Genomic DNA, 22,453 nt, shown 5'->3' on the forward strand with positions numbered 1-22,453 from the left:
CAATACACCAGGAACAGACGATACTGCATTCTGTTGGTCTTAAAAGTAAGTATGAAAGCTCCTAAATCTCTCCAAAAGTCACCTGATCCATCTCTATTATGTATTGATTTACACTGAAATGCTGTCAAATCAAAATCATAACAAACTGAACATAAATAAATGCATTTTTAAAAATGCTCTCAATCTGTAGAAGTTATAGCAGTTATATGTTTCACTGTGGCATTGAGATACACCATAATATCTGAAATGTTAGGTAAAATGCACAATGGAGAGGGTTTGTTTTTTGTTTTTTTTTACATTTTATTCTAACAATAGGTCACACACAATGCTAAGCGAGGCCTGCAGAAAGAAATGGGAGGAATGCAACCTTAATGAGGATTACTGAAGGGCTTGTGACTCCTTAAATTCATCCGGCTTTGTCCTTCCACCAACTTTAAAGTCACTCTGCTCAAAGTTTTATTGTCTCCGTATCATATGCCAAACGGCCACACGTTTTAAACCTCTTTTCAAACAATGTCCACATTCACAGCAAATCCTGATCAGACCTTTTTCATCTGCTGAACGTGAACCCTGTAACACCCCTCAGGCCTCATCTCCAACATGTACCGCCCCTTAGCATGAAAATAATGATAAAATAATGCAAAAATTTAAAGAAATAACAGTAGATTAGTCGTAGATTAGAAAGATTTCATTGATCAGCTGCTAAAATGTTACTAAGTTGTAATAACAACATTAATTAAAATTTAAAAAAAATTAAAGCTGTGATTCCAAACCCAGTATAACACACTAATCCAAACCAAGTGATGTGGAGAAAAAAATATATTATAATTTTGCTTCAGAGTTCTGTCTTTAGAGATTTTTTGATATTACTTAATGTACACCAGATTTCAAGACTGTTATACACACATTTCATTCAAGATGTAAACCCCCTCCTGAACACTGGAAATGAGGATGAAGACCAACAAATAACCTCCTGCAAAACAAAACTTTGACTGGACCCTTAATTGTGTTTCTACAAGTTACATAAAATGGGATTGATGGTGGGATGTTGTTGCTATCTGCAAAAATCACAGATGAATATAAGACTGGACCAATCCTCTTATTTAACTGCAAGAAAATGAACCTCCACTTGTTGCTTTAGCTTTGAAGCTTTTATTTTACTTCCTGGTGTCAAAATTCAGTGTAAACTCTAAAACGGACTTTTTCTCCTTGATGTGACCTGGTTAGGAGGCTTTGCCACTCCAACATGAAGATCTTCTGTCACAGAGTCAGTTTAAGCCTGTCTCAAGTCGGCAGAGAAAGAAGGTGCACTACGGTGGACTAATGTTGCCTTTTATTCATCTCCATATTTGCTATGGGAAGCTGCACTGGTTTGGGAGTAGCTTTGTGTGTCACATTTGCTGTGAGCCCGTGGCTGTGATGGGATTGGATTGGATTAATTGAAGGCAGGTGTATTTGACTGCAGTGATACTCTAGTCGACGAATAGCCCACACTACAAATGCTGCTTTGATATTTTGTCTCTCTGTGCAGGTGTGTCATGTGGCCAGATCTAAGACGACTCTGTGCAGGCCAGGACTATAAGCCGCAGCCTGAAGGCAGAGTTGGGTTGCTGAGGCTGGAGTGATTACTGGCCTTCTACTTACTGGGTGGTGGGTCTGTGGACAACTGCTGATCCCTGTTAAAGTCGTTGACATGTAAAATACAACTGACTTGGGGCATTGTTGACTCTGGCCTTGGATTGTGTGTTTTATCCATTTTGCAACTGCGACACTGGACTGTTTTATGCTTTCATTTTTGTGCCATAGGGAGGGGTTTTTATTTATTTATTCTGACTAATAGTAAACTCAAATTTAATTTCTATCACCTTAACAAACATCACCAAACACACAAACTGTTTGTGTGCAGTTTGTCTCACAGTGTGTTGCTAGCTAAAGGTCCAGCTGCTGTATTTCACAGGGAAGAAACAAAAGAGATGGACAAAGATAAGAAAGACAGGACAGGAGAGGAAGAAGAGACGTTAGATTTAAAGGTAAGGATTCCTCATTTAAAGCTGACATGCAAGTCCTCGTGTTTTTAAATCAACTATTGGGTCTGTACGTGTGACATTGTGTTTTTTATATTAAGAAACATGCTGCTAAACAAACTGAGGTAAACTAACTGTGTTATTTACTGTGACATGAAAATCCTCTGTAGATTAGTGCAGGATCTGTATTGTTATGGATTTAAAGTAAAGAACAGTGTGTGACTGGTGCACAGTGGCTGTGGTTTCACAGTCAGTAAGGTTACATCAAGTTTAGCAGAGATAAATCTGAAGCTAAACTCATGATCCTGAGATTCATTCACTGAATTCCACCTTTATACCAACTTTATACTGTCTAATATAAAGACAGCATAAACAGTGTACTGTCAGTGTAGGGGATGGAAGTCAGCCAGGAGAACTTTTGAGACATCTGCTGACATCTTGTTGAATTCAGTTGTGTAAATCCACAAAGAGCAGGAGGTCAGCTGATCACAGCCTGTACAATATGAAAATCTAGTGGAACTCTCAGTAGTGGGTTAGGGTTAGCCCACAATGAGTCAACTGACTTTTAGGGTTCCTCCGCCTGCTGAATCCGCTTTAACTCCTTGCCTACACTTTTTCCTCTTTAGAGGCAAAGTCATCCTCTTCAATGTAGGCAACAGAAAATAGAGCTGTTTTTATTTTCATATTTCTTCTCTGCTGATGTTCTACTTAACCAGTTCAAGCTGAGTTACCTTCATTAGGATTAAAATTTAGACTGAAATCTCCTGCTTTGGATGTTAGTGTTCCTATCTACTAAAATTATTTTAATACTACATTAATATAGCACAAGGTTCAGTTAGCTTTGCATTAAAATAGGTGGTTTGAAGATTGGGGGCGGATTTGAGGGCAAAAGTGGGTCTAACCTGCTACTAAAAAGGTATCACTAATGAGTTGTATTTAGTTAGTTTTCAATTAAGTTTAATTCAGTTGTATGTATATAGTGCTAAATCACAGCAATAGCTGCCTCAAGGCGATTTATACCGTAAGGTAAGACACTGCAATAGCACAACCATCACACCGCGGGCTCTGTACGTGCACACGCCTGCAGGGTGTCAGCCGCAGCGGTGGGAGGCGCTGTAACAAACTGAGTGAGAGTGGAGGAGCTGAGAAGGAGAGCAACTCCGGTTTGATTGGAGGAAGTAAACACATCAACAAAGAAAGATGGCCGAAGTGATAGAGCTGCAGAAGCTTAAGGTTGGTATTTCCCTAAAATATGCACTTAATAACCCGCATTTGGTCGGTTTTTAAAGATAAAGATAGCTTTTAACCGGAGTTAGATGCAGGACCGGAGGTCGGGGTTACGTTAATTAACCGTTTTGAAGGACAAAATGACGTCCGGCTGAGAAGGCGAACACCCGGCATGTGTTCAAAGAGCTAACGGCGGGCTAACGTTAGAATACATCGGCTAAGGAGGGAGAAAAAACATTAAATATGAAATTAATGTTAAATAACAAATACTGTCATATATATATGCACAAAGTCACCTACTGTCTCTGTCCTTCTGTAAGAACGTTAACAGCAAGTTAATTTGGCCGAGGCTAGCCCAACATTAGCTTTTAAAAGTGCAGCTCAGTTTACTTGGTCTCTGACTTTACATCCACAAGTGTCCTAAAATGCTGCCGCCAGGCTATTTGCCCTGTGCAAACTTATATCAAATGCTTCGCAGGCAGTTTAGGGTTATATTTTAAAAATGTATTTGACTCCATCTCAGGCCACACAACATAAAAATGAGCAGTATGTGTAAACTCTGTGTGTTTGTGGATTTTATGTGTCCCCAAAGTGTTGGGAGATTCCCGAGTCACAGAAGCCGAAACATTGAACACGACTTACAACAAAGAAATAAAGTAAATTATTAGATAAATAAAATAGCTCACATCACACAAGGGGAGCGACAGGAAGAGGGGAAATGAAACTAAAGAGGCCAGTTAGTAAAAATATAATAAATGAACGAAGGTAAAGATTTTCTGTCTTGAGTGTGGTCTGGGTCTGTTTGTTATCTGTGTCCACACATTTGGATGCTCTATGCGTCAGCTGATGGAGGAATCCAAATAGTGTATTTGATTCAAACTGGATTCAAACTCCAAGGGCAGTGATGGAAAACGATTATCTGACAACTAATGCAGAGTAGCCTCCAGGAAAAAAGAAAGAAAGAAAACATACCAGAGTGCATTACATTACATTAAAAGTACTGAAAAGGTGCTAGAGGGAAAAATATCAATGGATAATTTGGTACTGAAATTTCTTTTAAAAGCAACCAATTTTGTTACCTAAATGGGCTTCTTATGTGATTTAATCCAATGAATTTCATGTGTGGTTGTTGTGTTTTCATATTTGTGTGCGGGCTGGAGACATCTATTTTTGACTATCCTAACTAATAGTTAGGGGCATTTTTATTCTGTAGTTTTTCTGGGATTTTTTTTTTTAAGAAGAAGAAAGTTGTCACAGCAATGTTTGTGCAGGCAGTCATATACCTGTGATGCACCCCAGCCAAGACTTGTTTTCTACAACAGAACTGGTCTTGAGCCCCATCCCCCTAATGAAAGCAAGATTGTGCCACATAAAAAGGGTTATTCTACATCACTGACACAGAGAATGAAAATTACTCATTCCTCTTTATACTTCTTTAAAGTCTGCCTGAAGGGCACATTCGTAGTAGCTGCACTGTAGGCTAGTTTCTCACAAAAAAATGACAGGTACACAAACATCTGCACTGAGACTTATGCTCACCAACTGATGATGAAATGTATCTTTTGCTGACCCTCACATATTCTTTGACCTTCAAATTTGTCACATCAACATAACAGAAGTAATAGTGTACATAAATAGTAAATGGTCTGTGTTAGATGGATTAATGACCGAAAATGTCAGGTTTAAGTAAATGAACTCTGGTTTTTTATTTGTAGCTTGCTGAACTGAGGCAGGAATGCGATGCCCGAGGTTTGGAGACCAAGGGAAACAAAGGGGAGCTCATCGCCCGACTTCAGGCTTATCTGGAGGAACACGGTGAGGAACAATACCTTTCATACCGTCACTCATTTAACTCGCACGCTTGCACAAAACATTTCATTTACCTGCCTAAATAAAGGGCTTAAAATCCACCAATGTGAGACGTGAGAGAAGAGTCATTTATATCTGAAATTAGCTAGCTAAAACAGAGCTTGTCCATATTTGCTAGATCATCTTTATTCTTGTTGCCAACCCAACATTATACATGAATAATGCATGTATAATGATTTTAAATAAAAGAAATGGTGTAAAGTGTTGTAATAGTTAAACACAGAATCATATTTATCATACCTGATTTTGCTGATAGTTCATTCATTAATTGCTTAATAATAAACAGAGTATACGGTGAGCGACGCTCACCACAAAAGAATGTCTGGCTTTTCAAATGTATGATTTAGTAAAAAAAAAAAAAAAGTTGTATTGCGTAAAAAAAACATTTTTCTGTGTTTGAATCAAAAAGGGATTATGTTAAAATGAATGCTCATGTGAGAAAGTGCTAAAGACAAATCTTATTGAAGTGGAATTACATGAATAAATGAAAAATAAAGTGACTTGTATTCATACTTGACTGAAGGCTCATATATGGTGTAATTATTGACAAATTATTTTAAGTATAACATGGAAAAGAATCAAATGTAATGAAGTGATTTAAGTGAGGTAACTTTTTCTTAGTTAAAAATGGTTGAAAGGTCGAAGATGGAGAAGACGATAGGGTATGTCTGGATATCAGGTGATTATATATAAATGACAGCGATTCGGTGTCCAGATAAGAGGAGAGAGAGGGGGGGGGGGGAGGCAAACAGCCAAGAGAGTATAAAAGAAGGCACCTAGGAACATTCAGCGTGGTTTTTCCTCTAGTTCTTGCAATGAGCAGAACACATCATCTTAAAATTTGGTGCTGAGGGTCCACAGTTAGAAAGTGCAGCAAGTAATGCCATAGGAGCCACCACCACACGAACACTTTGAACCTACAAATTGGTTTCATGTTTTTTTTTCTGCTCATTTTTGCCGTATTACATTATAAATTCAAGAAGATTTGGACTTCGATTGTTTTCTACTGGACATGTTTCCTTACATTCTACCTTTACAGGAGGGAGAAGTGCATCTTCAGGCCTGCATGTTCCCGATCTCCTCTCCAGTCTCTCCCCTTTCAAAGATTAGAACAAAATCAACATTAGCTCAGAGTGTGTTAATTAGATAAGTATAATTGGGGTGATTGATTGTTATTTTGTGATTCTTATTATTAGATTTTGCTTTGCTCCTGCTATATTGCTTTTAAAAATATCCTCCAATTAACATCTAAATTCCCTTTTTAGCACTTTGTGAAACAGTAAAAATCTGAGTATAGTTCATCCATCAGCTCCATTTGAACTCTGCATTGCCTGCTGAGTAATATTCATATGTTCAGTTTAGGGGTAGTTAAAGAAAGAGCCGATTCACACTTCCTGTATTCGGGTGCTGGTCCCACAGATCGACAACCCCTGTAGGTGGTTACACGTGCATGTGATGGGTGTGACATAAATTGTTTCTACAGATGATGCGGATGCATTTTAAGTGTTTTGTTTTGTTTTTAAATATTCTGAAATTTATATTTGTTCGTTCTTTTTTTCTTTCTTTTTTTCTCCTGTTTTCTGAACAACAGAGGAAGATGTGGACGTAGATGATGTACTTGCAGAGGATGCAGTGGTAAATTTTTACAATGTTTCCCACAATATGCTCTCTTTAAATCCGCCTCTCAGACTGTATTGTGGAGAAGTAATTTTTTTAAATGTATTTATTTATCTCAGGACTTCACTAAAGTTGAGAGTTCCAACGACGTAAAAGACGACAAGGATTCTGAAACGATCGAGCCTGAGCCGTAAGTTTATCTTCATTAAATTTACCTTTTTTTGTTCCTTCATCACTTATTGGCTGTGGACAATGTGACATTTGGGTCTCATTCAGTAATATCTGTGTAGAAATGTTCTTACTAAGCAAATAATAAGTATACGTTACTCTCAGATTTATGAAGCATATGCACCAGCGATGTTTGTCCTTACCACTCCTAGGCAGCCAGCAGAAACTAAAATTTATGATTTGCGTCATCTTTTTGACGTTTGAAATTTTACTTTTTTACTTTCAGGCCTGCCGAGAAGAAGGTGGTGAAAATAACTCCTCCATTATCTGCCAGCGAGGTGTGTACAACCTGTTTGCATCCACTAATGACTTAAATGTGTCAGGTTAAATGTGAGTCAGAGGGGAATTTTAGCTCATAGTAAAGTTCAGTGGTCTATTTTTAGGAGTGTATATGAACAAAACATATAGATTCATGAGCAAAGGTAATACATCAAATGTATAGGTATAAATGTAAGAGAGATTTTAATAGGAAGTATACAAAGTTTAGAGTTTAGACTTTACTTCATGTACAGCAGTAATGTCAGTTTTTTATCTAATTTGTTGAGCAGAGACTTCAGAAGAGAGCCGAACGTTTCAACCTGCCGGCGTCATCTGAAAGCAAGAAGGCTATACGTGCAGCAAGGTGAGGCCTTACCTCAATTATTTCTTCTTTCAAAATAACAGTACCGGTAGAATAACTGTGCTCGCTGCATTTGGCTTTTTGTCCGAGAACACGATGAATCAAATCTTTATCTCTTTATTGTATCTTTCCAATGTTACTTTATTTTATTTCAGTACTTCAATGAAATCTGGAGCATTTTTTTAAGTGATCTTATTTTTCCTCATAGGCTCTTTTAAATTGTAGTTGTTTTTCAATTTGTTCATCATTTTATATGATATTTATTTTATTGACTTTTTTTGTATCAATAAAATGTGATAACTTAAAAATAGCATAGTTTATGCGACTCCTCCCTGAGTTAGCAATCACTTAGATGAATCAAACATCATCATACATGACAGAAATAATGGTCATGACTTCTCGAGTAGCACCCATGTAGCTCTTGAAGCAGATTTATGTTTCAGTAAATCTGTGTTAAAACTGAAACATGTGTTCTCCTATATTCTAGGTTTGGCTTACCTGCTACTTCAAGTCCCTCTCCAGGTCTGTTGTCACTCTTTACTAAACAAATGGTTGGTTTTTTTTTATAAGAAATGTATCGAAGCTAAGGACTGACTTCGTAGGCTTGTGTCAAAATATGTTTGTGTTTTTTAATTGAATCTTTGTATTTTATTCAGAATTTATTTCTTTTATATGATGACGTTACAAAATGTTTTATTTTCTAATTGTACTATAGAGAAGAAACATAAGCCTTTGTAAACCTTTATACATGCCTGTATTATTGTAGTGCAATAATAATAGTAATACTATGATAGCACTAACTTATACTACTGCTAGAAAAATCTATTTTTTATAAAAGAAGAATTTTATAATTAATGTTATTTGTTATAAATGAATTCCGTTAAGAAGAATTTAAAATTTCCCAGAATTCATCAAAACTATCAACTAAATTTAAAACAGTTGTACCAGTTTAAACCACAAGATGGGGCAATGAGTCTGTTTCACCTTTAATTAAATACAAGGCATTAGTGATAGCTCATGTAAAATACATTAACATATATGAAAAATATTTTCTGTAAGATTGCGGGTTTTTTTGTGTATCTGCTTGATTTAAATGAGCAGATCATCTCCTTCATGTCAGCTTCTCTCACATCTCCAAATAGCTTTCAGTAGCTTATTTTGAAATCGTTCTATGGAGGTCTCATTCTGACCGCTTGATTTGTGCCTCTGCTCTACGCACTGGAGTGGTTGAAGAACTCACAGTGCAGAAGCAGCATGAAAAGTGAAAAATATCAAGTAATATGCAGAGCAAGACAGATTAAATCACAGAGCAGTTAAATTGGTCAGAAAGGAACTTCCATAGTGCAATCTAAAAATAACAGTTATGCTGAAAGCCATGTGGACGTGTTTGAGAAGATGATGTTCAACTGGAGATCAGCCAATCAGGTAATGTGTTTTTTGGGAATTTTTTTTTTCCCCCATGAGATGTTACCTAGAACTTTTTGATCATTTCATACTCATATGTAGCCTGTGGAGAGCGATGAGTGCAGATATGGTGAACAATACTACCTTTTTAAATGTATTTCTGTATGTAACTAATTTAAAAATAAATGGAAAATACTTTTTTTTTCTGGGAAATTGTTACTGCAGTAGTTTTCATTTAAAGTGAGACTTCATGCTCAGCCAATAAAAGTTGATAGTGCTAAACTAAAATTGCTAAACATAGATTTAATCAGTTGTAATCAGCCACATCCAACCCCTTAACAACAATATTAGTAGCATTAGTATTAGTAGTAGTGTTATTACAAGTATTTCAGTGTTTATTATGGTTTTTCTCACAGTTTTCTACTTTCTGTCTTTCAAACAGGTGTCGTTGTAAACAGTAAAGCTGCGGTAAGTGTCAAAGTAAAAAAAAAAATTCTGATCATTTATTTCTTTATTGCTCCATCTGACTCAAAAAGGACACTGAATCATCATGTTTGTCTCTGTTAAAGGTGAACGTCGATCAGCTGAAGAAGAGGGCAGAAAGATTTGGCATGAACGTCTCATCTATTTCTCAAAAGGTGAGCTCTAGTGTTTTTTTTGTGTGGTGTATAAACTAATGAATCAGGGTTCATGCTGGACATTAAAAAGCCTGAAATTAAAATTAATCAATAAATCAAAATAAAAAATTCCTGTAAAGTTTACTCTATGTATTTATTTTGCAGATGATCTGTTTAAAATTGGAAGAAAAATTGTCATCATTATATTTGTGACACCACAAAACAAACAATAGCGTGATATGAAATGATAGACGTTTTCATATTGTCATAAAATATATGTCATTATATCAAACAGCCCTAATAGTACTTGTTTTTTCTTTATTTATTAACCCTCTTTAACCTCCTAGGACCTGACGTCCACATATGTGGACATCACATTTTGGGTTGTCTAGACCAAATTACGAAATTTTGCTCTACAAGGGCCTGATATCCACTTACGAGAACATCATGCTGCCACTGTTCTATCAAGATTTAAAACAAATGTCCTCTTATGAGGTTAAATGTTGTTCTGATTCTTTTTTTCTTGTCTTTATTGTTTGCCCTTTTATTTAGTTTTTGTTTACTTTTCCTTGAGAATCTGTGCTAATGTTAAGTAATACTATATTTTACAAAATAATTTATAGCTAAATCATTAATATTATACTGACTTTTTCAGATTGAGGAGGATGAGAAGCTTAAGAAGAGGAAGGAGCGGTTTGGAGCCCTAACAAGCGCGGGCTCAGTTGGTGGAGACGACGTCGAGGTACGATTTTGGTTTTGTGTGATTCATATTTCATCACAATGCCATGTGATTTAACCACAGTGAATGAAATAAAGAGGCTGATTAATCTTTTCTTTCTTTTTGTCTCTGCAGGCCAAGAAGATGAAACGTGCGGAAAGATTTGGAAAAGTGTAAATAAAGTGTGAAGTAGGGTTTTTTGTTGTTGTTTTTTTTAAGGGTTTTTTGTGACTGTACATCAGAGATTCCTGAGGATGAGAACCGGAATAGGCTAAAATCAAAAGTACAATTAAATGCAGCTGTATCGTTTAAGGTAGTTGAAAAGCACATATTTGGATTTTTTTGTAACGACAGAATTGAAGGGGTGCAAACAGGAGCTTGTAAACAACGCAGAAGTTTCTCAGTTTTAAGATTTTTGCTCATCGTTTCAACTGCATTACAGTCCATTTTTCTAATGTATATCAAGCAAATACAGCAACAAGCAGCTACTTTACAGTAAAAGATGGTTAATTACTCATCATATAATCTTAAGATAAACTGCTCAGTGAAATCAATAAAATCATTTTACAAATGAAACCATTGACGAGGTTGAAATGTTTTGTTCTGAAGCCGTTGCGTAAAGTTTTCCATTAGTGAAAGAAAAAAATTGATGCTTTTTATATAAACATGTTTTTGTAGAGTGTTCCAGTTATGATGAAACCTGTTATGGAAGTGATAACCGATTGAAACATCTAGTAGTTTACAGTAGAAATAGGAAAAGGAAGATTACTGACTGTAATTTGTTCTCACTGTGTGTTTAACTGTACTTTTGATTGATCAGATAGTCTGATTGGGGGTTTTTTGGAGGGGGGCTGGGGCATCACTGATACACTGCTTCAGTTATCTGTCCATTTTATAACATTTTGTGATTTAAAATAAATTGTTTTCAATTTTTTGATACCTGCGTCCTTGTCTCATCACTGTTGTTACTGGAGTTTGATCATCAGTGTGGACCATTTTAGTACTAAAGAACACATTCTGTCGAAGTGTAGTTTGTATTTTCCTCAGTTGTTTATTATCTTTAAATATGGCTGGAGTTGTGTGTTCATATTTCTCTCCAAGTGTGTGAACATTAAGAAATGTTATTTTTGAGTCAGGCCAGTTAGAGACCCCCAGTTAGAAGTTGTATGATTGTAAGGTTTATCTTCATATTTCACAGAGATAACAGAACAAGGCAAATCTGTATCTGGAGTATTGATTCAAATGACAAAGAGCTTTGCGAGTGTAATTACCCCCTGGTGGGCACTGATGAAGCACGGGGATTAGAGTCAGATAGCTTCACCAAAGGGGGTGCCTGACACACATCGTAGAAAGCAGCCGACAGTCCTTGTCTGAGTGCTAAACGCACGGGCGATGTAAAGTATTTAATTTCAATTTTGCTAAAGTAAAACATTTGTAAGTTTTCGGTGCACTATAAAATGCAAGTAATAATAATTTACCATAACCTTTCAAGTAAGAATTACAGGAGCAGTTTGAGTTTGTCTCTTCAGTTTTTCCTGTTTTAACATTTTGTATGCTTTCCTATATCAAGCACATTCTGCTGCTGCTTTACTGGGAATATTTTTTTCACCTAACATTAAGTGACTAGTCATATTACAGTCTAAAAACAGACTATCTTACAAATGAAACAGTCATTCTGAGCTGGTTTTAATCTAAAACAGCTCCGGAGAGGTTCAATTATCAAAGGATCAATTCTTTACTCATTAAAAGTTTGGTTTCAGTGAAGTTTGGGTCATTTTTACCCTTTATTTTCTTTCTTCCCATAATATCAAACAATGTTATGATAGGGAAAATGGTTTAAAACATCTAGCTTACAATTGATGCAGTATGACAAAATAATATTTCTGTCCCATTTTGATAAAATGTTGCTGCAGTAACACATTCTAGAGTTTTTAGCTGTACTGTAAAACCTCAAATAACAATATAAACACGGTCTGAAAAACAAAAGCAGTAAAGCGGTTGTAACAGGAATGATGAAAAATCAATACCCAGATGAGTGAAACCCAATAAGTCACAATAAAAAAACAAAAAGGAAGATTTTAAAAAGATATTTTTACAGACATTTGAAGAAAATCAACAATTCTTAACAACATAAAGGCTCATTTGGGCAACATTTCTGCTGTAATTTGCAAACAAATCAAAAGTTTTAAAAGTGATCGGAAAAATCTGAAAATCAATTATGAAACATACAGAAAGCCACTGCAGAGAACTGTGATTGGAATGATTCGACCCTAAAACCAGCAAGAAGCTTTACTGCTGCATTTCAAACTGTTTAAAGACGACAAACCAAAAGGAGAAGAAAAAGTATGAACAAGGTCAACGTTAACACTTTCGTAGCATGTACTTTTAAAATAACAGTTCAATATCTGCGGTTCACTGATAAGTTTTGTTGTGTAAATTAGTGCTCACTGTTAAAAATCATGTCCACTCAGAATTATCTGTATTTTAAACTTCCTGGTGATCACCTCATCACTCCTGCTAATGTGCCCTAACCAACTGAAACCCCCCCTCACACCTACAGAAAGAGGCCGCTCCCGCTTGAAGTTTCATGACACAATGAGGGTGATTAGTCTGAACAACTCTGTATTGATATGGAGCAAAAACTGCTGTGGGACAGAGACAGCCTCAACCACCCAAATACAATACAATCAGAAGTGGGCTTTCACCATTAGTACTCTGTGACAATACAACGTGTCAATTATTTGACACCTGCATGGCTTTTCAGTCTGTCACCAAGCACATCTGTTTTTTATTAAGAGGATTAAGGATTAAGAGGTCCCAGCATTCCCTGCCTGGATATTAGCAGAGAAGTGGGTACAAAAAATAAAAAAATAAATAAATAATAAAAGAGAAAATAAAGTGGTACGCTGCAGATGACCTCTCAACAGGAAATATGGGGTTTGTTTTTGATGTGTTAAAATTGACCTTTTCACCTTTTATATTAAGGGGAAAACCTTGAGAATATTGGCCAAATTACCAGATTTAATTTTAAATAAAAAACGGAGCAATTTTATCTTTCACCACTGACTGAAAACGCTGTAATGGAACCTGATCTACATCATTTAATGATTCAATTTGGGATTTTTTTTTATAAAACCTTTTTTTGTATCAATGTGCTCCAAAATAGTGGTGTGCAATAAAATTGTTATGTGACCCCTTAAAACACATGTACTCACACACACACACACACACACACACACACACACACACACACACACACACACACACACACACACACACACACACACACATATATATAAACTAACCCAGGTAGAGTTAGGTTAACAGAAATACACCGCCCATCTGTGAACTAAGATGTAGGTCTATTAGGTTATGTTGTGGTGAACCTTGGTTTGGGGGATGGGTGTTCATACTGGAGTGCAAAATTAAAACCAATGGAAGATGGGCAAGAAAAGTTCAAAGCCATCAGGTGCTCAGTTTAGAGAAAAGAAGAGGAGGAGAAACGAGCAAAAGATACAGGAAAGCAGATGTGTCATTGGATAATGGCAGGTCATCCTGAAACAATCAGAATCAGAATACTTTATTAATCCCTAAGGAAATTATGTGTGTTACAGTTGCTCCAAGAAGAAATGGTAAAAAAAAAAAAAAATAGTAACAGTAACAGACTAAACTCCAAACAATACATTATCTTACAGATTTTACACATTTAAGAAATAGCACTAATATATACAGATCACTCAGTTCTAAATATCAAGGATTAACAAAGGTGATTATAAATAAATATCAAGAAAATTGACAAGAATATTCCAGAGTAGAAAAGAGCGCGTGTAAAAAGGGTGTAACTATTGCAGGGTTCACAGTGTGTTAGATGGAGGAGTTGTACAGAGAGATGGCCACAGGCAGGAATGATTTCCTGTGTCGGTCAGTGGTGCTTTTTGGTAATCTCAGTCTCTCACTGAAAGTACTTCTGTGACTAGCCAGCATGTCATGTCATGGAGTGGGTGGGAGGTATCATCCAACATTGTCTTTATCTTGGACAACATCTGCCTCTCAGACACCACCCTAACGGAGTCCAGCTCCATCCTCACAACATTACTGGCCTTGTGGATCCGTTTATTTAGTCTGTTGGCATCTGTGACCCTCGACCCGCTGCCCCAGCATGCAACAGCATAGAAGATAGCACTGACCACAACAGAGATACAACAAGATAACATCAATTAGTAGGGATAGTGAAGTGTCACTTGGCTATGATTTTAAAAAGTAGACACTGATGTAGCATACTGAATCTTCTCTGGTGAAATTCAGTATGGTTCCGACAACAGTTTTATGTTAATGTACAATCATTAATATGTTTTATGTGTGTGTGTGCTGTGTTGGGCAAACTTTGATTAAATTGAGGAGGACTGATATGATATCGTTTATCTTTTGAGCACCTATTCAGGAGAAGTTTCACTCATCATCCACTAAAGGGTAGTTAATCATATTAATCAAGGAAGATGATCAACCTCTTTGGTCATTTGGCTTGATCATGTCAAGTGTCAATTAAGTCAGGTGATTAACTAGATTGTTATTCCTCCTACAGCATCATCTCATATACACAGATTTTTGTACTGCAGAAGTCTTTAGTGCTGAAGGGAAAATCCCGGGGAAAAAAAATCTGGGACAGCATGGCTGTCGGGACGAGTTTAGCGTTAGCATAGAACTTTCTAACATAGCACTATTTGGTTATGGACAGATAGGCTAAGACTGTGATGTTAGAGGCTGACCAAACAGGCATATGAGGGGAAAATGGAAGGGAACGTAGCTCTCTCAGTGACCGTGGCTAATCATATAACTGGCCACCATTTATTGCCCAGCGTTAGCATGCTTTCAAAAGCAAGTAAAACCCCAGACACACAAGCCTAGAGACTTGTTTATGACAAGTTTCAGTTGAAGATTCTTACTGAGAACTTTAATATTAGACTTCCTACTTCAGCTATTTTTTGCAACTTATCTTCTCCTCTTATGTGCCAGATGGTGGAGTTAAACTTCTCACCCATGGGGGCGGGCCTAAGTGCCTAAATGCACTGGTTTTGCGAAATCAGTGATAATAGCAAGTTTATTAATGCAGCACCTTTAAATTTTTGATTTAGACTGTGTTTCACATTGTTATTAGATTCCATTCATACTTGACGTTTACAGCTAGGGGGCGGGGTTTGGGAAGGGGCTTGTGGTAAGGTAGCACCATGAGTAAAGGTATGTGCACTTTTAGTCAGTACCTAGGAAGAAAAGTGGGCGTATACTGATGCAGGACAAGGAGATTCACCTCTTGAGCTGTGCGGTGTATGGAGCACAGAGGATGTAGCTAGCTTACCGGAGATTTCGCTTTTGGCTGTTACAGCGTAATAACAAGAGAGATCGTATGAGACTTTAAGTTACGTTTTGAGACCCCTCTGCGCTTTGGAGACCTCTGCTGTACCGTCGCTCGAGGCGCGCTGACGTCGCCGCCCGGCGTGACGTGTGTTCCTGTGACGCGCAGAAATTTTAAACTCTCGTCCTTCTCAGTGATGGCGGCTTCGTTTCGCTCTCTCCCCGCAAGCAGTAACAACAAATGGTACTTCACCCGGCAGCAGATCGACAACAGCCCATCTCGGCGAGCTGGACTTGATCCCGACAAGGAGCTCTCATACAGACAACAGGCGGCGAACCTCCTCCAGGACATGGGACAGCGGCTCAATGTGTATCCTTTTGTCGTGAGCTCTTGTTAGCGCTCTAACTTTAGCTTCTCTCCCGAGCCGGCTCGGAGAAGGAGTGTGGCTGGTGTTTGTTAGTTTGTTGTTGTCTTTTGTTCGACGGTTTCACGTTTGTTTTTGTCTTCCACTTCTGTTTAACGCTGTGGAATTTGGTTTTACAAGGTGTACGTGAGCTTACAAGCGTTACGCGATAGCGGCGTAGTGGGCTAACCCTTGGGCCGCAGAGGCCTGTGTAGTCGGCGGCCTCCAGGACGTTAGCATGTTAGCGTTAGCTTCACCACTGGTAAATATCAACGAATAAACGCAAATTAGAAGGACAATGGGCCACGTTTAGACATATAGTAATGTAGAATGTTTCAGAAAAAGTGTTTTAGATGTGTTAGTTTTAGAAAACATCGCTTTGTGTGTTATCAAGAGTCTTATCCCAGCTAGCCGGTGGCTAAAGTGTTGTTTAACTTTGTTATTCTGTGGCTGCTACGATAACAGGCTTATCAACATTAACTTTTATACTTAATTAGCAATATTAAACCTATAGTTATCCTTATAACTATTTTATAATTATTTTATTTCACACGTATACCGACGATTCCAGCCCATTTTCAAAGTATGCAGTCATTACAGATGTTATGTAATTTGCTCCCACTGTTTACCTTTTTTCCTTAACTGCCATGTATCAGCTCTCAACTTACAATTAATACAGCCATTGTGTACATGCATCGCTTCTACATGATCCAGTCCTTCACCAGATTTCACAGAAATGTAAGTAATGCTTTTCTTGCTTGAATCATGGAAATGATTGTACTTAATGTGAATCATCTTTTTAAATCTCCACTGACCCTTTCCAGGTCATCGCACCCGCTGCTCTGTTCCTGGCAGCAAAGGTAGAGGAGCAGCCTCGAAAGCTGGAGCATGTCATCAAGGTGGCCCATGCCTGCCTCAATCCCCAGGACCCTTCACCAGATATTCGCAGTGATGTAAGTATTGTACTGCAATTGTCCGAGGGAGGTTTTTTTTGAAGCAGAAAAAAAATTCTTACAATAAGGCAAATGGCAATCTTCTTGCATGTAATCTGAGAACATTTACTCTGTCACGTATTTGTTCTGAGCTGTTAAGGCTGCTTGATTACATGGGTTGAGAGAGTAAAAGGCAAAATACATCTTAGCCTGTGTAGGTTTTGAGTCATGCAGGCAATGTGATGTCTAGCAGTTGTAAAACTCGAGCATCTGTACTTGCTATGTAGCTTTCACTTTTCATCACTTATATCTGAGGCTTCTTCAACAAACATGTATGCCAGAAAGCCTTTCAGACAAATGGTCAGAAATTCTCGGCCACATAACGTGTACAGTTGCTCTTGTTTTTCAACAATTGGCGGCCTCCCAGTGAGTAACGTGCCTGTCCTCTCAACCTCAGGCCTACCTGCAACAAGCCCAAGACCTGGTCATTCTTGAGAGCATAATTCTCCAGACCTTGGGTAAGTTTGGAAGGAAGAACTGGGTCCCTTGAATTCCCCCCCCAGAGAACAAGAATAGTTAATATGTTTTATTTCAATTCACAGTTTGCAGTAAGCAGCACTGGAAGTGATATTTATGCTTCAAAACTGAATCACCCACTTTTACATTTCCTGTTTCAGCTTTTTCATTTTTATCAGCCCTAACTTTTGACATTTTACCTTTTTCACCTATGTGTTTTTAAGACATTTAAAGAGGGAGCCTCAAAACAACTTTTTTCCCCTTCTTACATGCCATTAATTTTTTTTTCATATTCAGGTGTTGACATTTTCATGTTGTCCAGGATGTTTTCCCATGAAAAGTGACACTCCACTCAACTCTGACTCCCCACCACTTGATTTTTAACACAATGCAAATTTTCTGGTTTTCAGCGGCTTTGTTAATGTTATCTTTGCCAGTGGGAAGTGGATTTGTATTCCATATGGATTATAAGTATACATTGATTTTGCATTTCTTTTATTAATGTCTACCTACATTTTCTTCTCTTTCTATTACAGCTTTTGAAATCACCATCGATCATCCTCATACACATGTTGTCAAATGCACTCAGCTTGTCAGGGGTGAGCATCATTTTTATGGTTTTGCTCAATTTTATCTTCAAGTTTTTGCTGTGTCTATAAATTTTTTTTCTCTTTGTTCTGCTGTTGTTCCAGCAAGCAAGGATTTGGCCCAAACATCATACTTTATGGCCACCAACAGGTATGCTCAGAGTTCACCCATAGTTCTCTCTCTCTCTCTCTCTCTCTCAAACATACACACACACACACACACACACACACACACACACACACACACACACACACACACACACACACACACACACACACACACACACACACAGGGTTGTGTCTTTCTTATGTGAATGCTAGGTATTCACCAAAGTTTGTGTGTGGTTTGTTAAAGCTCAATACACTGATTTTCTGTTTTCTCTTTCTCTGTTTGCTTTTTTTCTTGGACGTATCATGCCATATAGCCTGCACTTGACAACGTTCTGCCTGCAGTATAGTCCGCCTGTTGTAGCCTGTGTGTGCATCCACCTCGCCTGCAAATGGTCCAACTGGGAGATCCCCGTGTCTACAGATGGCAAACACTGGTGGGAGTATGTTGACCCTACAGTTACCCTCGAGCTGCTGGACGGTATGTGCAATAAATGCTCTTTAAGAAAAAAATGTTTAGATAATAAAAGGGCTGATTTGACTTGTTTGTTTTTTTTTCCTCCTCTTCCAGAACTTACACATGAGTTCCTGCAAATCCTGGAGAAAACACCCAGCCGACTGAAGCGAATTCGCAACTGGAAGGTACAACGCAAATTTAACTTCTCCTTTTTGCTATTAAAAATTCCCGATTCAATGTGGACATTGACTTAATTTTTTCTTCTTCCAGGCTGGCGGACAGACACCAAAAGCCAAGCCAAAAGTCCAGGAGGAGGGTGACCAGAGGGACACCATGATCAGCATGATTTCCATGGCTTCATCAGAGAGTACTGTGGCAGGCCTGATGAGCCTCTCTGCTCCACCTTCTGCCTCCTCTTCCTCATCAGTGGGCGACAAGGACACAAATGCTTCTGGCAGTGCTCAGACTTGGAGTGGTAAAGGTCAAGGTGGATCTGAGCAGCAGTCACAGCAACCACAGCAGCAGCCTAACCATGAGGTCCACGCCCCAGCTAAGGTGTCGCTGAGTGAGTACCGTGCCAAGAATGCTGACGTCCTGGCTGCCCAAAAGAGAAAGTTGGAGAACATGGAGGCCAGCGTAAAGAGAGATTATGCCAATGCAGCTCAGGCCCTCATTGGCCAGCAACAGAGGAAGGAGAAGCAGCAGCATCACCATCATCCACCCAGCGCTTCCTCTGACATGTCCAACCCATCACCCATTATTCTTAAAATCCCCTTGGAGAAGGAGAGGCATGACTCTCTAAAAATGCGCTTCCCAGTTGCTGGAGGATCAGGAGGAAGCAGTGGACACAGCAGCAGTGGTCGAGGCCAGGATCCAGACATCAAAGTCAAAATCCGAGTGCCTGACAAGCAGAGGGGGACTTCAGGAGAGGATGGCAAAAGCAGGGACAAGCACAGGGAGCGTTCTAACCACCACCACCATTATCATCACTCTCACCACCACCATTCCTCTTCCAGTAGTGCCTCACTTTCTTCTTCACACAAACATTCATCTAGTTCCAGCGGCACGCTGGGAAGCAGCAAAAAAGTACCAAGTGACTCCTCTAGAACAAGCTCCTCATCCTCGTCCTCATCCTCGTCTGCCTCACGCAAGAGGACACACTCCCAGGATCCTTCAGCAGGATCTCACCCACCCTCCAAAGTGAGCAAGTCTAGGAATCCCTACCAGTTACCTCCCCTGTCTTCCTCCTCTGGACAAATTTTGGGGCACGGTTCTGACATTCTTCCATCTCTGGGACTCCCCCACCACCAAGGAAGCTATTCGCATTCCAAAAGTGACAAAACTGACACTAATGGTCACAGTTCAGCTGGCGGAGCCCAGTCCAACGAGTACCAGGACACTTTTGAGATGCTAAACTCACTGCTGAGTGCACAGGGTGTGCAGCCGTCCCAGCAGTCTATGTTTGACTACAGATCTCAGTATGGTGATTATCGGTACTCGAGCAGCTCCAGAGGAAACAACCCTAGGCCCCCTCCCCTGCCCACGGAGCCGCCTCCCCCACTGCCGCCTTTGCCCAAATAAGTTTCTAATCAGGAAACCACATTATGTACATTTTACTTGACATCTTGATCATCTTGTTACATAAAGTGTTGTATGATATTTTCCAGCCACCCAACATTTTATAGTCTTCAGTGTGACAGCAGAGAAATGTACTGGGGGTAACAAAGGATTTTATGGCGTACTCGTGGGGCAATAATGGGACTTGCAAAATGTGAGACAAGAAGAATCATGGGAAAGTGTAGATAGTGTTTTGTTTTTTCTTTTTGAAAAATTCAAATGATATGTGACAAGAAGACGGGAATTAGAGGATGTCAATTTGTTTGGAAAAATTTCCATGACATACCTGGTTGGTCTTCTTACTGATTCTTTTTATAATGTTTTTATAGGGTGTTATTTATTGATCAAATGATTTTAAAAAAAGAAAAAAGGTCCCCTTTTTCTACCTTTTTTTAGGGTTAAACCTCTGTTCTTTTGGAACAGATGGTCATTTCTTTAAGACTGTACAGCCTAGTTAGAGTGCATGTCTCCAAAGCCATCTTTTCGATATATTTTTTACTTTATTTTATTTTCCCTTTTTTTTTTTTTTTCTGTGAGCCATAAAAATGGCTTCATCCCTCATGTATATGTTATATTTGCTGTGCTATTTGGTGATTTGAGGAAAAAATGTAAAAAAAAATGTTTAAAACAAACATTGGAACCTTTATATTTGCAAATTTGCAAAAAAAAAAAAGGATGTAAATTAGGAAAAGCTTGTACTTTTCACTTTAAGTTTTTAAGTCTTGCAGTCATTGTTTTAAATGGTTGTAAAATATTCATATTTGGTTCTTGAATGGATACACTAAGTTCATAGCAAGAACATTCATCTGTTCACAAACGGTTGAAACATCTGTGCGCTTTGGTCACAATGAAGGAAATTCAACAAAAAGAGCATCTATCTAGACTATTTCTCTTTCCTTATTGTTTTTCCTCAGGAGTTCATTTTTTTTGGGGTGATCACAGGTAAATGCAAAGACAAAGAAATAAGCATCATATATGGAAATGTATAATTTTCAGAAGACAAGAAATTATGTCAGGAAAAACTTTTTCCCAGATTTGCTAGACCCTAATAAGCACAGTATACAGAGTTTTAACACAGTATAAAAGTTAATAGCTCATCTGTTTTTATCTAATTGTGGGGATGTTTTAAAAGTGTAAACCCTAGTGTAGCTGTCACTTCACTCTGGTCTGATTTAATCATGTTAAACTTGTCTTTCGAGTGCATTCCTCTAAACTAAATTGGTGGATATTTAACTTTGGTTTGTTTTATTATCTGCCCACATGCCATCATTCATCATAAAAACATGTTTGCATGTTTTCTGTGGTTGTACAGAATCATATGTGACCAGCAGGTTATTTATATACCTCCACTTCTTGAGCATGAAGGCCAATACCCAGATTTTGTTGGCAAGATAAGCAGGTTATTGCCTATTCATAAAACTTAATTGTTTAGGATTAGTGCTCTTATTTTACAGTAATGTAGCACAGCAAATCAGCCGTCCAGCTGTATATTTTACCCCCTTCATATATTTGAAAATGTGCTTGAAAAGAGAAGCTTCTTGCTCATGCAGCAGAGGTTTTATTATTCTTGGTTGTAACAGGGAAACAGTAAATGCACTGAATATTTATCTCAGTAGGTTTGCCTACAATGCAATTGACAAAGTGTTACGTGTATAATGGTTAGACTAATAGATTTTCTGGTGTGAAATTGCCACTGTTTTTGAAACATTTTGTTTAATCTGGGCAAAGCTTCCATTTTAAGTATTACCATTTTGTTGTGAACAAGCCACAAAAAGGACACATTTCATATTAAAACCCATATGTAAGAAAAAACGGACGACACTCATGCAACCTAACAATGCAAAAATCATATAGCTACAATAAATTTCATGTGTTTTCATGTCTTGGTGTTTTCAGTGACACTCAGGTCTGAAAAAGAAAAAGTTTTGAGATTTTTTTTTCCTGTTTAAAATATGTGAACACTGTTCTTTTTTTTTTTATATAATGTGGTTGCTTTATTCTCAAAGTCAATAAAAAATATTTTAAGAAAGTGCTGCTTTTGGCTCATCAATAACATTGCATTTGACACCCCTGGCATTTGCCAGGGGTGTCAAATGCGGTCTAGGAGCTTGATCTGCCCTGAAAGAAGATCCAGTTTTACCCATTATATTTTGCAAAAAA

General features: G+C 38.1%; 2 protein-coding genes across 3 annotated transcripts; both read left to right on the forward strand.

Annotated features, from left to right (window-relative positions):
• Positions 1–3,157: 3,157 nt before the first annotated feature.
• sarnp (SAP domain containing ribonucleoprotein) lies at positions 3,158–10,899 on the forward strand. The gene is made up of 11 exons (XM_085394346.1): positions 3,158–3,257; positions 4,967–5,066; positions 6,712–6,755; positions 6,857–6,927; positions 7,192–7,243; positions 7,514–7,587; positions 8,072–8,106; positions 9,431–9,456; positions 9,558–9,626; positions 10,261–10,347; positions 10,459–10,899. The coding sequence occupies exons 1-11, from the start codon at positions 3,225–3,227 to the stop codon at positions 10,498–10,500; spliced, it is 633 nt and encodes a 210-aa protein (XP_085250472.1). The 5' UTR covers positions 3,158–3,224; the 3' UTR covers positions 10,501–10,899.
• Positions 10,900–15,645: 4,746 nt separating this feature from the next.
• ccnt1 (cyclin T1) lies at positions 15,646–22,322 on the forward strand. Of its 2 annotated transcripts, none has more exons than XM_085394127.1 (9): positions 15,646–16,042; positions 16,733–16,814; positions 16,901–17,029; positions 17,466–17,526; positions 18,061–18,123; positions 18,217–18,262; positions 18,537–18,700; positions 18,791–18,861; positions 18,947–22,322. In XM_085394127.1, the coding sequence occupies exons 1-9, from the start codon at positions 15,870–15,872 to the stop codon at positions 20,255–20,257; spliced, it is 2,100 nt and encodes a 699-aa protein (XP_085250253.1). In that variant the 5' UTR covers positions 15,646–15,869; the 3' UTR covers positions 20,258–22,322. The 2 variants fall into 2 exon arrangements, with proteins under 2 accessions (XP_085250253.1, XP_085250252.1); XM_085394126.1 differs by having other exon boundaries at positions 18,061–18,122; positions 18,207–18,262.
• Positions 22,323–22,453: the final 131 nt, after the last annotated feature.

This window comes from Rhamphochromis longiceps, linkage group LG20, assembly GCF_057381845.1.
Source record: "Rhamphochromis longiceps isolate RC_006_pf linkage group LG20, R_longiceps_female_GT1.1, whole genome shotgun sequence".
NCBI lineage: Eukaryota > Metazoa > Chordata > Actinopteri > Cichliformes > Cichlidae > Rhamphochromis > Rhamphochromis longiceps.